Below are 15,759 nucleotides of genomic sequence, written 5' to 3' on the forward strand. Positions count from 1 at the left end.
CTGTTACTATTAAGGACACCCAGTTGTGTTAGAGACACACCTCTGCTGAATGATTAAATGGCTGAAAGTCCTCCGTGTTAGTGTGTCAGAGAGAGGATGCACAACATTTGTCATAAAGGAACTCTTGTTATCATCCTCTCCTCTACTCCTACCTGCAGGGGATCCAGAGTGTGTCCTATAACTGAGTCTGCACTTTTTAATTAGCTTGTTGACAAGGTGGGCCTTTCTTGAAATGATGTCACCAGCACAGTACAGTGCATAAAATCACAATGACTATCACAGAGTTGTAGAAGATGTGAAGGATATCACTTTCCACATTAAAGTCACCTAAGAACAAAGAGTCTGCTCTGCCCTTACTTCTATAGTTTCTTTCTGTTCCGAGACCAGTCCAAGCTGTCATTAATGTGGACCCCCAAGTACCTGTAGCAGTGTACCACCGGGTGTAGAGCTCTTTGGTGCGTTGAAAGTCAATAAGCAGTTCCTTGGTTTGCTGATGTGAGTTGCAGACAACTCTTTCTGTACCAAGAAGCAAAGTCCTCCACTTGACTCCTCTCCTCTGTCTCATCCCCCTCATCAATTCACCCCATAAGTTCAGAATCATCTGAGAGTTTCTGCAATTGACTTGACCTGCTGTTATAATATTTATAGTAGGAGGTGTACAGAGTGAAGAGAACAAGAGACACGACTGTTACTTGTGGTGCTCCAGGGTTCCGTTGACTGTTCTTGAGTCTCACCAACTGCAGTCTGCCTGACAGATAGTTCATTATCTAGGACCCTATAAGTTCATCCACCTGCATATCTCTGAGTTCACCCAATGAGCATGATGGGTTCACGGAGTGCAGGATCAGCAATAATTGAGTGCTTCTAGAATAACACAGTGGTCCAAATGAAGAATCTGTGCGATGGGGAGCCACAGGTACCCTTAGACGTTGGTTCCATTTTGAGATATGCCTTATGATAGACAAGCGAAAACCTGTCATTGAACATGTGATCTACCAATTGAGGGGGCACAACTATTACATAGTTATTTTAGGAAATGACTTGAGGAACAAATAGGTAAGAGTTATTTAGGCTTAGACTTATATCCGCCAATGCTAAATAAATCTGCCTGACAGAGAGTCCATTATCTAGGATCCCATAGGCTCATCCACCTGCATATCTCTGAGTTCACCCAATGAGAAGAACAGCTGGATGGTACTGAATGTAATGGAGAAATCAAAAAACATCATCCTCACAGTGCTGCCAGTTTTGTCCAGTGGGTATAGTGCTAAAATTATGGAGGCAAAAACTAGTAATTCGCCTATATTCCTGACAGTTGGTGGTCTCCACTTGGGAAAAGGAGAAGAAGGAAATATAAGCCCATTCAAGTTATATTATGCTCCTCTCTGTAGTGAAAATCAACCACAAGTTCACAATAAAACTAAGTTAATATATAAAGTCCAATTTATGTTGCATGTGTGCCAAGAAAACAAGGGGCATTTTGAATCAATCTATCTATTCATTTATTCAACCCCCCCTTATATTAAGTTCAGGGTTGAGGGGAACCAATATCTATCCAGAGAGAACTTGGAACAACGTAGAAACCCACCACAAAGCAAACACCTACACTTATTCGTATGCTACTCATTTATAGTCAAAAACTGACCTTTGGGATGCATTAGAAAAATCAGAATACTTGAATAAAAGACCCTTTAGACTTTGGGAGAACTTGCCCCATTTTTTTTGGGTCAACAGCTCAATCAGTGTGGTAAATAAGTGTGGTTTGAAAGCTGCTTGGTTTACTGCAGACTTATTACGTGAGCGTCTGAACACCGAGTACTGCCTTCACCTACACATGACCACATTTCCTGAACTTGGCGCTTAAGGCGGCCGTCATATTGGTGCTGCCATTCATAAGCTCCTCGTCTTCCTCCCAGCTGTTTCTCTATCTCTCTCTCTCTCTCTCTGTTGCTTCATGGCTGAGGACACTACATACACGGTGATCACCCTTTCAAGGATTGGTCAGAATCGGACAGGTGAAAATGAAGAGCCAGGTAACATTTTATCTCATTTAACTCATGTGGATGGGCTAAAAACAAAAACAAAAACAAAAATGAAAACTACAAGGGATGAGAACGAGTAGAAAATGTACATAAAGGAGGAATTTGGAGAAGAACTGCTAAAAAATGCTTACTCTATTAGTTGTAAGGAAATCTCACAAAATGTTAAAATAAGTTGCTTTATAGGACTATAACTTGAGGCTTTGTGATGACTGCTGTTGCGAAACTGAAGCTATTGCTTTCTAGACGTAAGTGTGCTGGTGTGTTGTGCTGGAGCCCTTAAATCAACAAGGCATCTGAAGTAAAGATTTAATTAAATCGCAAGTAAAGATTTCATGCCTACAGTAGGAAAGACTCGACACGAATGTATAGTAACATATAGGCAAGGAGTTTTTATTTGATCTAATTTTAATATCTGTTGTCAACAATTTATGTGACATATTTTGCACAAACGACATTTGTAAAACGAATCAGCTTAGACAACAGAAATATAACATGAATAGCAATATTCTGATAGCTAATTCATGTTTGCACGGTTGGCAGCATTTATTCTGGTATCATCGGGCACAGACAGGACAGGATGTCAGTTGGACAGTTTAGAGTCATCAAGTATTTGCCTTGTACATCGATGGGAATGTGGGAGAAAAATCAAAGTACCTGGAGGAAAATGCACATATGCACAGAGGACACTGTGCAGACTCTACTCACTGAATTCGAGAGGGAGGAAGGACTGGGCACTGCATCACCATGCCACTCTGGAAGCATTGGTTTGTGAAATGTGTCACACGTAGAGCCAGAAAATTGGATAAACCTAGCATTACCCGGGTAAAGCTTGCAATATTTCTAACTTTACCTCTCTTTGGATAGTGTGAGCTTTACCCGGGTAATACTAGGTTTACCCAATTTTCAGGCTCTATCTGTAACATATGAAATATGGTAAAATTATATATTTATGTTACTATAACCTGATATTACAGTATATTTAAACAATCAAATATTGAAATCTGCATACGTGTTTGTCTGGTATAGAAATCCACACTATTGATCTTATTTTCATCAGATTTTGCACAGATTCCTCATTTGTACAGGCTATGTGCGATTCCAAAATGTAGTCAGTGCCCCCTTTCCGGGCAGTGCCAGGTACCTCAAAACCCCATTATTAAACCTTTCTCTCCGTCAAATTTTGCCCCGATTACCATTTGTATAGGGAAACACCATAGGCTACGTTTCATTACAAAGTTTTGTTGGTGACCCAACCCAGAGCAGAGCCGGGTACCCCCACTTGTGTTTATGCAAATCTAGACCATTGTCAGCTTTTCCACAGATTCTTCATTTGTGCAGTGGAGGATCATAGACTATGTTTCATTCCAAAATTTAGCCAGTGCCCCTTCCCCGTGGAATTTCAGGTACCCCTGCTTTCTAACCACCAAATGTTGAACAGAATCCCTATTTGTGCCATAGGCTATGCTTTGTGCCAAACTTTAATTGATGCTCCCAGCCTAGGCAGTGCCAGGTGCCCCTCCTGTGTTTATCTGGTATGCAAATCCACACCATTGAGCGTATCTCAGACAAATTTTGCACCGATTACCTATTTATACAGGGAGCGACCATAGGCTCTGCATCATTCCAAAATTTAGTTGGCGCCTCCACCCCGAACAATGCCGGGTACCCCAGCTTTTGTTTGTCTGTAATGTAAATTCACACTATTGAACCTCTCTCCACCAAATTTTGCACAGATTCCCTGTTTGTACCTCGGACCACCACAGGCTATGTTTCATTCTGAAATGTAATTACTGCCACAGGAATATCCTAGCAATTATTTTATTTTATGAATCCTCTTCATGCCAAAAGAAGCATAATGCATCAGCGACTTATCACCATCTCATTCTGTCTTGAGCTACGTGTTTTGTTTCACCCCATGTTAGGTCCACCTGCTTCAGCTCACTTATCCAGGTTGTTGCAGGCCAGTCTTGTCTGAGCTTTCCAGATGGAATCCATCTCAGAGCTTGGCGCCTTAGGTTCTGATAAATTTTGAGGCCATTCTTTGGCGCTTGATCTCCAACACCACACTCTAGCTCTTAGTTTTCTTGTAAAGGTCTTCATTAGAGGTCTTCTCGGGCCAGAAGATATGACAGATCTTCGTGAGACATCCACATCCACAAGTCCCCCCATGACAAAACGCCAGCATTCAGAGCAATACAAAAGAACAAGTTTAACATGGCTGTTATAAAGTCTGACCATTGTTCTCAGGCTGTACTGTCTGGACTTCCAGATGGGCTGAAGTCTTCCATATTCACTGCATGCTTTCCCAAGTCTTGCTCTGGTTTCTTTTTGTGCTGCATTTTCTACCCTGTTAATATATATACTACGTTAGAGAGTATTCATACGTGAACATATATAATTAGTATTACATACTATTCAAAATAATATTCAAAACTCTTATAAAGATCAGCGTAAATTCACAAGAGTTCAGATATCTAAACAATGTTTTGAACATCAAACACTTACATGTAATACAATTGGAAAAACAGAAATACATCCCATTCTTTCTTTGAAAGTAATGCAAAATTTTCCTGGAAATGTTATGGAGCTCACTGCTATTCATTCAAATCGAGCAGCTTACCCAGGCTTTTCTCACTTACATTTTTAACCTGATATATTTATATGTCATTTTAAAAACAAATGATTCTACTCTTCTGTAGGACCAAAATGTGACACCATTTAAGCTTAAATGCGTCCTTTTGCAGTTGGAATAAAAGCAGCAAATTTCACTGTAAACCAGCGTTTCTCAACCTTTGCGTATTTGCGACCCGAGTTTTCATAACAGTTTTAATTGTGCCCCCATAACGTTTTTTTGAAAGAAGCCCACTAATACCAATTTGTTCTTTTTTAATTAATGATATATCATAGATGCATATTTTATTATACCTGCTTAACTTTTATCGACATTTATCTAACTCTATATTTATTTTTTTAGTATCAGAATGTAGTTTAAGTTAATTTGTTTTGGTTTCAATAGATGTATTTTCATATTTTTGATTCTTGTTTTCTTTTTTTCACATCTTCACGTCCCCCTTTTTGTTACTTAGGGGGGCCCGCCCCACAGAAGGAGAACCACTGCTGTAAACCTCACATTAGTTTCTATTACTTTATTTTTAATGCAACTATTTTGAATTTTTGTTTTCATTATTGTAGATTTTATTTTTGTTTTTCACTATGAAGCAATGAATCCATTTTTGTTTAAATAAAGCCACACATTCATACCACGTATCCCACAATAAAACTGAAATGCAAAATATGGGATTGTTGGGATTACTTAATAACTATTTGAATCAAATGGACTTTTGGAACTCTTCATATATCAGTGCTTGGGGTGGCGTGCAGATTAGTTATCGTTATCTGGTTTGTATTGTTACAGTATTGTTATAGTACCTGTAGTAGCTCAGTAACTTTATATGCATTGGTCTGTTTTTCACTTTAATTTTAAGCTTATGATCTTTCACTTGTTTACCACAGCAGAACATAACGTATGTGTGATATAAGTAGGTAAATACCAAGAGCCATACATCTCATACATTTCTAAAGATATACTGTGGGAACTGACCATAACAAAGAACAACTGAGTTTATCTTTATAAATAATTATCATAAAGGTAAAACAGCTTAGAGACAATTCACAATGGATCATATGAGTTTCAGACTTATTTCTCATGACACACCAAAGGATTTAAGACTTTTTTCTATGGAGCTCAAGGCTCTTTTCAGGACAAAAAAAAATCCTCAACATTTGTAAAGGGAAAAATAGCTTTGGGAGATTGAAAATCAACTGAAATACAAGGTCTTAACCTGTAAATCTTGAGGTTTTGAATATTTTGTCATTTTTAAAAACATGACGGATCGACACTGTTAAAAAAAGTGAATCACATAACACAAAATATTAACCACACTTGATGCTTTTATCTGCATTGTGACAACATTCAAAATATTTTCCAAAGTCCTTGACCTTATTAAAAAAACAGGATGTGACTTATCTTATATTTGATACCACACTCCATACCACACCAGATCAACAGTTGAACACCGCCACAGGATGAACAAACCTTGGCACTGAATTGAAGACGCACTTTCAGATTTGCACTAAATCAAGAGGCAGACGCTTAGGCAGTGCAACCTTCTGATGTCAAGAGAAGCTCTTATCACATCCAACCAGTGACAAGCACTGAAGTGGAAATGCGGATCCATTAAAAGGGCAAATTAATAGGTATCAATAAGTACTAGGGTGTTGTACCGTGTTAGCCATTATGAATGTAGAGAAAATCCAAGCAAAATGACACCTTTTATGGCTAATTAAAAAGATTACAATATGCAAGCTTTCAAGGCAACTCAGGCCCCTTCTTCAGCAAGAATGCTTGCATATTGTAATCTCTAGGTATCAATAAACAATTAAATGAAAATAAATAAATAAATAGTAACACTTTATTGTCTATGATATAAACCATTTAGCCAGAAAACGTAAGCAAAAAAAAAAAATACTAAAAGGCAGACAAACTCAAAACACAGAAAAGTATAAAATCCTAAACACCAGACCCCTATACTGAAAAGAGAGAACAAGAGTTTTGACATCGGCTAAGGAAGCCCACTACAAGAAGGCAAATAATCCATTTGGTTGTAAATATTAGTTTTTGAACCTTGTGATTTAAATTTAACATATTGCACATTTTTTTTTAATGTTAATTTTTATTTTTGTGTTGGTGGCAAAATCATCACGTTGCCATTTTAAGCCGTTTATCAATTCGCCGTCATCTTGAGTTTTTCCCTGTTGCTGTGGATATTTAATTGTTAGAAATGACAACCCGTTGCTGTCCCACGATTGAAAGAAGTTTTCACTGCAAATCTTTTGAAAATGCTGCTATGGTCACTTCTTTGTTCAACAATATGGATAACATCCTTGAATAGTTGTATAGGGAAAAGATTCTAAACAACTTATGAACCTTTTACTTTACTTGCTTTGTTTTGGTTATTTTCTTGCCTTTCTCTTTTGTCCATTCTGCCTGTTCCCAAACCATTCTTATGTCCTTACCATTCTTGAGTCCTATCAAGGCAGACATCTTTTACTTATTATACTTATTTTTACTATTTCTGTCCCTCCTATAATGTGATGCTGTGTAATTGGTGTTGTCAGGCAACAACGGCAAACACACACTGAATACTCTCATCAATAAAGTCATTTCCCATTGACCGATTAAATGATTCTGGTGCCATGTATAACCCAAAGGTAAAGCAGGTACACTAAAATTACTCTGATGAGGCACAAATGTGTTTTCTAGTCATCATTCAAAGAAGAAACCTGGCATTTTTAATAAGAATCTTAATTTCTTTTTCTAGGTTTGAAATTTTAGTTTCTAGCATTACATGTCTGGAGAAATAAACTAATACAGGCTTATGGGGTCATTAATGTCAGTTGTACAAAACACAGTGAAGTTCTTACTTGCATGTGCTATTAAACATTCAACATGTTGTCATTGTCTGGTGCCACGACTAGTAAGAAGAACGACGTTACACTGAAATGTCTGTCTTTCTTATTTGAAATAATTACCTTACCTCAAAACACAGCTCTTCGTTACCTGAAATAATTAAACTAAATTAAATTAAATAGGTCTTTTTTATCTGAAATATATCAGAAAACAGCATACAACACTTGGAGACAGACTGATTCATCAGATTTCATTAAAAAAAAATTATGATAGCACAAGAATTACTAAAGCTGTAAATACAAAAACGGTAATAAAGAAATGACGCAAAATACACATCTAACCTGAATTAATTACTTTCTTTTTCCTATAATTCATGAGATTGTCTGTTTCATATTGTCATATATTTAAATTAAACGATTAAGCTTGATTTTTTAAAAATTAATTGCATTACAAGATGCGATTAAGGACACATATTCATTAGACATATTAATTTGAATAGTATTGCATATAAAACAGACAGAAACATGTCTGGCACATTTTAATCTTACTTTAGTTTTATTTATTTCTATGATAATTGACAATTATAGCTTGTATTATGTATGTGATATAAATTATTTGTCATTGCTATTTACAGTTTAATCCAATGCTTCCCAAACTCGGTCCAGGGGCACATTGTGGCCGCAGGTTTTTGTTGCAATCAGCTTCTATTTTTAATTGGACTCCTGGGCTAATTAAGTGAACTGTTATTTCCTAGATTCTGTGTTTTGGGAACAAAATAGAAATTAGAAGTTTGGTTAAAAAATACTGCGGTGGGTTGGCAGTAGAGTGTGTACGCCTGATGAGCCCAAATGAGGGCAAAGCACATGTTGCGTACTCTTTGTATTATTTGACAGTAAACTATGCAACATATATATAATATACTGCGGTGGGATGGCACCCTGCCCGGGATTGGTTCCTGCCTTATGCCCTGTGTTGGCTGGGATTGGCTCCAGCAGACCCCCGTGACCCTGTGTTTGGATTCAGCGGGTTGGATAATGGATGGATGGATGGATGGGTTAAAAAATATACACACACACACACACATATATATATATATATATATATATATATATATATATATATATATATATATATATTAAAATGTACCAAGCACTTATATGGGAATATTGTATTTATTTTTCTTTTTAACAATATTTTCATCTTGATTTTCATTCTTCTTTTCCATGTGTTTGAATTGTTTAATTAATTCATTATTTACTAATTAGTGGGTCTGACGTTAAAGTTGTTGCAGCCTTTCGTGATTCAGGGGTGTCTTCTTTTCACCTTTTCAATTGTCATTAATAAGATACAATGAAGGGGAAAACTACAGAGAGAAAGGGTAAAATATCATGAAATCAACAAAAGAGAGCTAAGCATTTAAATCTCTAGCAAAAGCAGAAATGTTTCTAAATGTCTTATAAATGTAAAAATCATGCTGCTGTGCTTTTCTGAATGTAGAATAAGAAAAGTGACAATAATCCCCGCTAATTAAATGAGCTCAGTGTTATCAGGTGTTGTCACTGATTAGGACTCGGGTGGGAACAAAAACCTGCAGCTACATCGTGTGGGAGTTTGGGAAGCCTTTAATCAGTGGTTGTGTCTTCTCTTTTGACGGTACACATCTCTGCCTGAAATAATTATGGACAGTTTCCTTTTTTTTTTTTTCATTATTAAATTGTAAATGTTAATAAGGGAAGTGATATTGAAATTATTAGAACATTACCTGCCAGACCTTTAGAAAGAGGTGACATCAAGGTATTGATAAAGTTAGCAACTCCTGTATACTTTAAGTTATTGTTTCTAATGTGAAACTTGTTTTCATTATGCTTTATGACTGGGGTCATGGAGGACCACCGTGGCTGCAGGTTTTCATTCTAGCCCATTTTTTTTTAATGAGTGCCCTGTTTGTGCTGCTAATTTACTTCTTGTGAATTAATTTCAATTGAATTGCTTTAAGATTTGTTCCCCTGAATGTCTTCATCGTTCCTCTGAATTGCTTCATTTCTTTCCCTAAATGGCACCCAAACAGAAATTAAATGTAAAGTGAGGGAGCCAACAGAAGACCAACCAAGTCAGGGCTTCAAACTTCAACCAATGTCACTCCATGCAGTTGCTTAATGAGGTTCTAATTCTTGTTGTTATTTAAACCCGTTCTTTAATTTCGTGGCTTTGTTGCTGCTCTTGTGGTGTATTAGCAGACATTTCCAAAATTGTTGATTTTCTCTTTCTAAGACCACCGTTAAAATAGTTTTGTGTACCTGAGCCGACAGACAGACATCCCTAAGACCTTCATCTTTCTTTATTTTAAGATATTGTATGATGGACACCAGTTGTTTTGGCTCATTTTGTATCTCCTTATTGTTTGGCTGCTAATTAAAGAAAAAAAACAATTAAGGGGTCTGAGTCTTAAAGAACAAGTCCATTAAAATTAGTTCAAAAGCTAATTTGCAGCAAAAACTGGTCACTCATGAAGAAAAGGGTTAGAATGAAAACCTGCAGCCATGGTGGTCATCCAGGATCGGAGTTGGTGACCCCAGCTTTACGATACTCACTGACAGAGAGATTAAATGGAAATAATAAGGTTGCCATATCCAGTAGATGTTTCTGCCTTGCTAATCTAGTGTGCTGGGATGGGGATCAGCTTCCCCATGACCTTGGCCTGGATAAGCAAGTTTGGCACATGGATGGATGAATATTAAGAACAATAATACCTTAATAAGATGATTACAATTCTGGCTCTATAGCTTGGAAACCACTACAAGAGCCGAATGAGAAAGTTAAACAACCACAGTTCTGGACAAAAAAACAAGACTTAAAAAAAAGGTGCAAACTACTGTATGTATAAAAGGAAGTTGATAACAATAGCAAAAAGGTGAGATACATCAACGTGTCTGTGTCTCAAAATGAAGAGAACAAACTAACCATATTTCTATGAAGTTAGAAGTCATGTTGGTATGTGTTCACACAATAGCAACATTTACGTGCACAATGCTAGTCTTTACAAAATTACACTGCTGCAGCATTTTTGAGTTGTCATTTATTTTTATTTTGACAACACTTAAAACAGTGCTCAAGAAAATGATGCCATCCAGATACATCTATGCATATACGAGTGGGAAGGAGTCATTTGCAGAGTGTGCTGCTGTGCCACTTCATTTTTGCAAGTCTTTCAACCCTAAATACAAACTTTCACTATCTGAGGAGTGTTATAAACTTTTTCCGAGACTCAGCTCTGTTCCCTCCAACAGATTTGGGAAGATCTTAAAAGGATTATTAAAAAACAAAGTAGTGTTCCCTAATTTGAACATCTGAGAATCGAGGATGGGGACGGGAAAAAAAATATTTTTACAGTTAAGTGCTGCTGCTCCACCTCAATATAGTTTTCTTATAATACCCCAAAGCTATAATTAATCTTTATTTTTACTCTGTGGGAACATATTATAGTGAGTTGCATTTCCAAATGTTCAAAAAACATATTTTAGGTTACTTATTTCATCGTTATAATGGAGCCGTGCAGTGCAGTGATTTGCCCAGTGGTCCCACCATTTTCTGATTATCTCTGATGCTGCCATACCCGTTGCTATTAATGTAACACAGAGTTCACATGACATATTCATTCATCATTCACTCCCTGTTTAAGATGGCGATGTGCGGGTCCTGATATCTGAGTGATGGATCAGTTACTCAAAGTAAAGACTAGCAATAAATTCTTCTAGTGTTAATTCGTGGCAAGAATATCAGTCAGAGTAAAGACTTTGCAGCTGTACTACCAGATTTCTACAGCAAATGGATAAGCAGATGAAACACAGTTTAAAGTCTTAGAGGGTTTGTTAATCAGAAAAATCAAAATCAATCATTGAGCCCAAGCATACACCAAAATCAAACTCCATGAAAACAAAACTTTCAGTCATAACTAGAAACTCTTCTAAACGAAATTTGCACAAACTCAGATAAATGAGAAGTCCTTGCACCAATCTTTATATGTACTGACCTCTGATGACACGCGTTAATCACTTCCTGCCATTCAAATCTAGCAACCTCTTTGTTAAAAGAACAAAATGACGGCAAACAAAACAAAATGTCATCACTGAAATGTGTTAAAGTTTATATAAATAAAGGTTTAAACAAAAGCCTATTATCAAAAAAGATTCTACTAAAATCTGAATCACAATGTGGAAAAGAAAATCGAGGGAGAAAGTATGAACTAAAATGTGAATAATTTAGAAGAAAGCCAGATTTTAAAACCAACACTGAATTTTGTTGCTCTTTTGATTAGATTTTTAATTTTGATGCTCCATTTTTGACATTTATTTTGAGTCAGATGTATATTGGACTATGTTTTTGTCTCTTTTTGTTACTTTTCCATCTCCTGGTTATTATTTTTTGGTTCCTATAACTATTTTAAAACCCACCATGAACATCGAGATCTGTCAGAGTGTTCGTAGCTGAAATGGCAAAGGCAAAAAGCATGAAATCCACTTGGCCTCAACCACATTTTTAACCTTTAAATTAAATTAATTTATTACTTAAAATAAAGAATTTTAAAAAATTCAATAATAATGTAGAAGACAGCTTATAATAATCAAAAGTGTCAAATTAATTTCATATTTATATGTATTTTCTGTTTGTCTGTTAATGACAAATATGCCCTTTTGTCTTCTGACAAGGAAGACAGTAGTTTCAAGGTAAGGTAGTTCTGCTCACTTATCATGGCAGTGGAGAGCAAGTTATTGTAGTTAACAAAAACTAAAATCAAAACTGAAACTTTAAATAAGAAAACATTTTTATAAACTGAAGTAAAATAATTAACAAAACTGAAATAAAAAACTGAAACTATTAAAGTAGCCGAAAAGACTAACTGAAATAAAATAATTTACTAAAAATATTTTTAATTTTCATAACAACTGGACTTACGCAAGGGCTAACCTGGGCTGCATGAGGTCCCAAAATTTATTAAAAACATATGAATAAGAATTTTATATTTGTTTTTTGAATTCCTGCTGTTAACCTTTGTAAATTTTAAATCTAAAACAGAAAGTCATCCACCATGAGCAGCCTGCACTTATACATCCAGTGAATGGCGCCTAGTGACGGAGGGTCGGGTGTTCACACAGCATTTGTGGTGATAGTGCAAGCTGCCTACAATCAATATGGCTGGTAGAAAATAACAAAGCCTAGTATAGGAGATTTTTAACACAATATTGAAGGCATTAATTGTAAGCACATTGTCTTGGAGTAGGATATGTTGTGTGCTGTAGCCATTTAGAATAAAAATCTCTCAAACCTTAAAATTCACCTATATTTCATCATAAATTGGCCCATTCTAGGTAAGAAAAGGAAAAGCTGAAACATGCCAACAGTCAGTGCAAATTTGTTCGGCACAAATGATACAGAAAATATTTTAAAAAGTATAAAATTGTGTAAAATTGCTTATATTCAGTATTTGGTTTTGATTATGCCTATTATTATCAGACAAAAACAAAACCAGACAAAACTATATATTGCAGTAAGTTTCCACTAACATTAAACTCATATCCAAACCTGTTAAGTGTACAGTTCTGTCTGATTGTGACACAAAACTAAACTCCATAGTGGCTCTTTAACTATACCATAATGGCTAAAACTAAATAAAAACTAAATACACGATGAAGAAAAACTAAAACTAAACCTAAACTGAATTTTCAAGTAAGGTCAGAAATAATATAGAAGTAAAAACTAAAATCAAAAGGCAAAAGTTTAAAAACCTTGGTGGAAAGGGATTTGTTTTTATTTTGATTAGCATAAGCAAGTCAGAATTTTACTGTACTCAGTATATATGACAATATTGACCAAATAAATTCTATAAACTTATATACCCTATACAGACCAAAGATTAAAAAAAATTCCCAAATCAAAAAAGAACAAAGAATTGGCATGAAATTGAAACCAAATTAAGTACTAGCTAATATCCCATTACAGTTGTCCCTTGGTATCCACAAGGGATTGGTTCCAGGACCACCCATGGACACCAAAATCTATGGGTGCTTAAGTCCCTTATATCAACTGAAGTAGTAATTGCATTAAGTTCCTGCACTTTGTAAACATCTCCATCGCTACTATCGATTAAATGGTTTAGTGAGCTCCTCAGACTGATCCTGCCACAATCGCTTGTGGACTTTGGTGGAGCACCAACAACACAATCAAACTTGACTACATAAAAGTAAAAACCATAGCAGGGTTTATGTTAGTGAAAAAGTGGAAAGCTGGTGTGTCTGCCTGACCCCATCTCTATCTGCTGGTCTTCCTCTTGAGCAGGCGTCTCACGTGCCATGTTTACTGGGACTAATTCAGAGTTTGCTATTTGGAATGTTTTTTCTTTTCTTCAATATTTTCAATCCATGGTTGGTTGCATCCGCGAATATGGAACCCATGGATACGAAGGGCCACCAGTAATTAAAATTCAAAAATCTTTAGGAATGAGTTTAAAAACCAGACAAAAACTCAAAAAGCCAAATTGGTCAAAGAACAATAAGCCCATAGAAAATACTGGGGAAGCGGAGAAGACAAGCCAAACAACAAAAGCTGCTAAGACAAGTTAATGTTGCAGCAAAGAAGCTATGGCAGCAGGTGATTTAAATAGCCATAAGGTGAGCCTTCCTCCTCATGACTGCAGTACCTCAGGGCTGAAACCTCATTAGATACTTTGTGTCAGCACTTGAGAGATACAACAAAAGGTACAGGATGGGGAGAAAACGACAAAATCTAACAAAACTTTGAGAAAAGTAAAGCAAGTGGAAGGATACAAATTATAAATAGGAAGAAAAATGACAATGGGGAAAAGAACAGCCAAAACTATCACAAAGCAAATCACACCATCGCTTCCTTTGAATGGAAATCAGGACTTTTGACTAATAAATGCACATCCAACTGGATGACTTGTTGAATGGATTATGTGACACAAGGAACGTGGGATTTTTTTTTATATAGATGTTTGTATGTTGTTGGATCCAGTGTTGGTCACCATAGTCATTCATTCTATCAGAAAGTTTGTTATTTCTGTTCTCCATCAAAACATAAAATTTCATTTTTTTCTCACCTATCACTACAAATCATATGGAGTATAGTAAAAAAGCGCTATATAGGCGCCCGACCCGGCACAGATTCACACTGAGGCACGTGTCAAAGTACAAAGACTTTTTATTTTTCTTCACCTGTGGGGCACGTCTTCCCCGTGAACCCCACAAGCAATACACAGTCCCAAAGCACTTCAGATAAAGCACAACCAAACCAATCCTTCCTCTGGCACCACCACTCATCCCATGCAAGCTCGTCCTCTTCCTCCCGATTCTGGCTCCCGAGTGGTGGGTACTGACCCCTTTTATAATTCACCCGGAAGTGCCTGATTGGCTTGTTCCAGCTGCACTTCCAGGTGTGGTGCATACGTGGCCCACAATGCCGCAGGAATTCCAGCTACAGCACCCCCTGGCGGTGCCTGCATCCAACTCCAACTCCCGTGTAGCCCTGCAGGAGCCCGAAGCACCTCCCCAACCCAGGGAGGGGCGGCCGTCTACCGTCCAGGGGGAGGTACTGCACCATCCAGGGCTGCTCCCCCGAAGATACAGTGCAGGGGCGTCCCAGCTGGGCATGGACGCCAGCCGCGTGCCACAGGGTTAGAGGAAAATTATTAAATTTACCAACAAAGTGATTAACAGCAAGTAATACCTTAAACAACCAAAACTAAAAAAAAAAATGAAAGAGGATATGACAAGAGAGATCAGAAAAATGTTTAAACCCAACAAAAATATCACACAATATTATGTTACATTTTTATATATATGAATTAATTCTGCTGGCAGTTAAAATTAGCTGTATATTCACTTAAATTAAGAATGAACTTGGAAGGAATATTTGCATCTGCAGAGGGCCAACAATGAGAAGCTTATTAACTACAAATATTGTACAGCTTGTCTTTTTTCAAGTTTCTCATATAGTAACCACATCTGAGGCTGAAACTCTTTCTAGCTTCAAGTATGAACTTAAGCTCCAATGCTCTGCATGTCCTCTCTCACCACATCCATAAACCTTCTCTTAGGCCTTCCTCTTCTCCTCTTTCCTGTCAGTTTTATCCTTAGCATCCTTCTCTCAGTATACCCCTCATCTCTCCTCTGCACATGTCCAACCCAACGCAATCTCGCCTCTCTGACTTTGTCATCAAACTGTCCAACCTGA

At 36.8% G+C, this 15,759-nt stretch overlaps 1 protein-coding gene across 1 annotated transcript in view; it reads left to right on the plus strand.

The window, feature by feature from the left end:
• Nucleotides 1–1,906: 1,906 nt before the first annotated feature.
• LOC114662268 (killer cell lectin-like receptor subfamily G member 1) overlaps nucleotides 1,907–15,759 on the plus strand; it is a 44,933-nt gene continuing 31,080 nt past the window's right edge. Inside the window, exon 1 of the mRNA XM_051934627.1 lies at nucleotides 1,907–2,033. Coding sequence (XP_051790587.1) covers nucleotides 1,955–2,033 — 79 coding nt within the window. The 5' untranslated portion in view covers nucleotides 1,907–1,954. The remainder of the gene's footprint in view (nucleotides 2,034–15,759) is intronic.

This window comes from Erpetoichthys calabaricus, chromosome 12 (assembly GCF_900747795.2).
Source record: "Erpetoichthys calabaricus chromosome 12, fErpCal1.3, whole genome shotgun sequence".
Classification (NCBI taxonomy): Eukaryota; Metazoa; Chordata; class Cladistia; order Polypteriformes; family Polypteridae; genus Erpetoichthys; species Erpetoichthys calabaricus.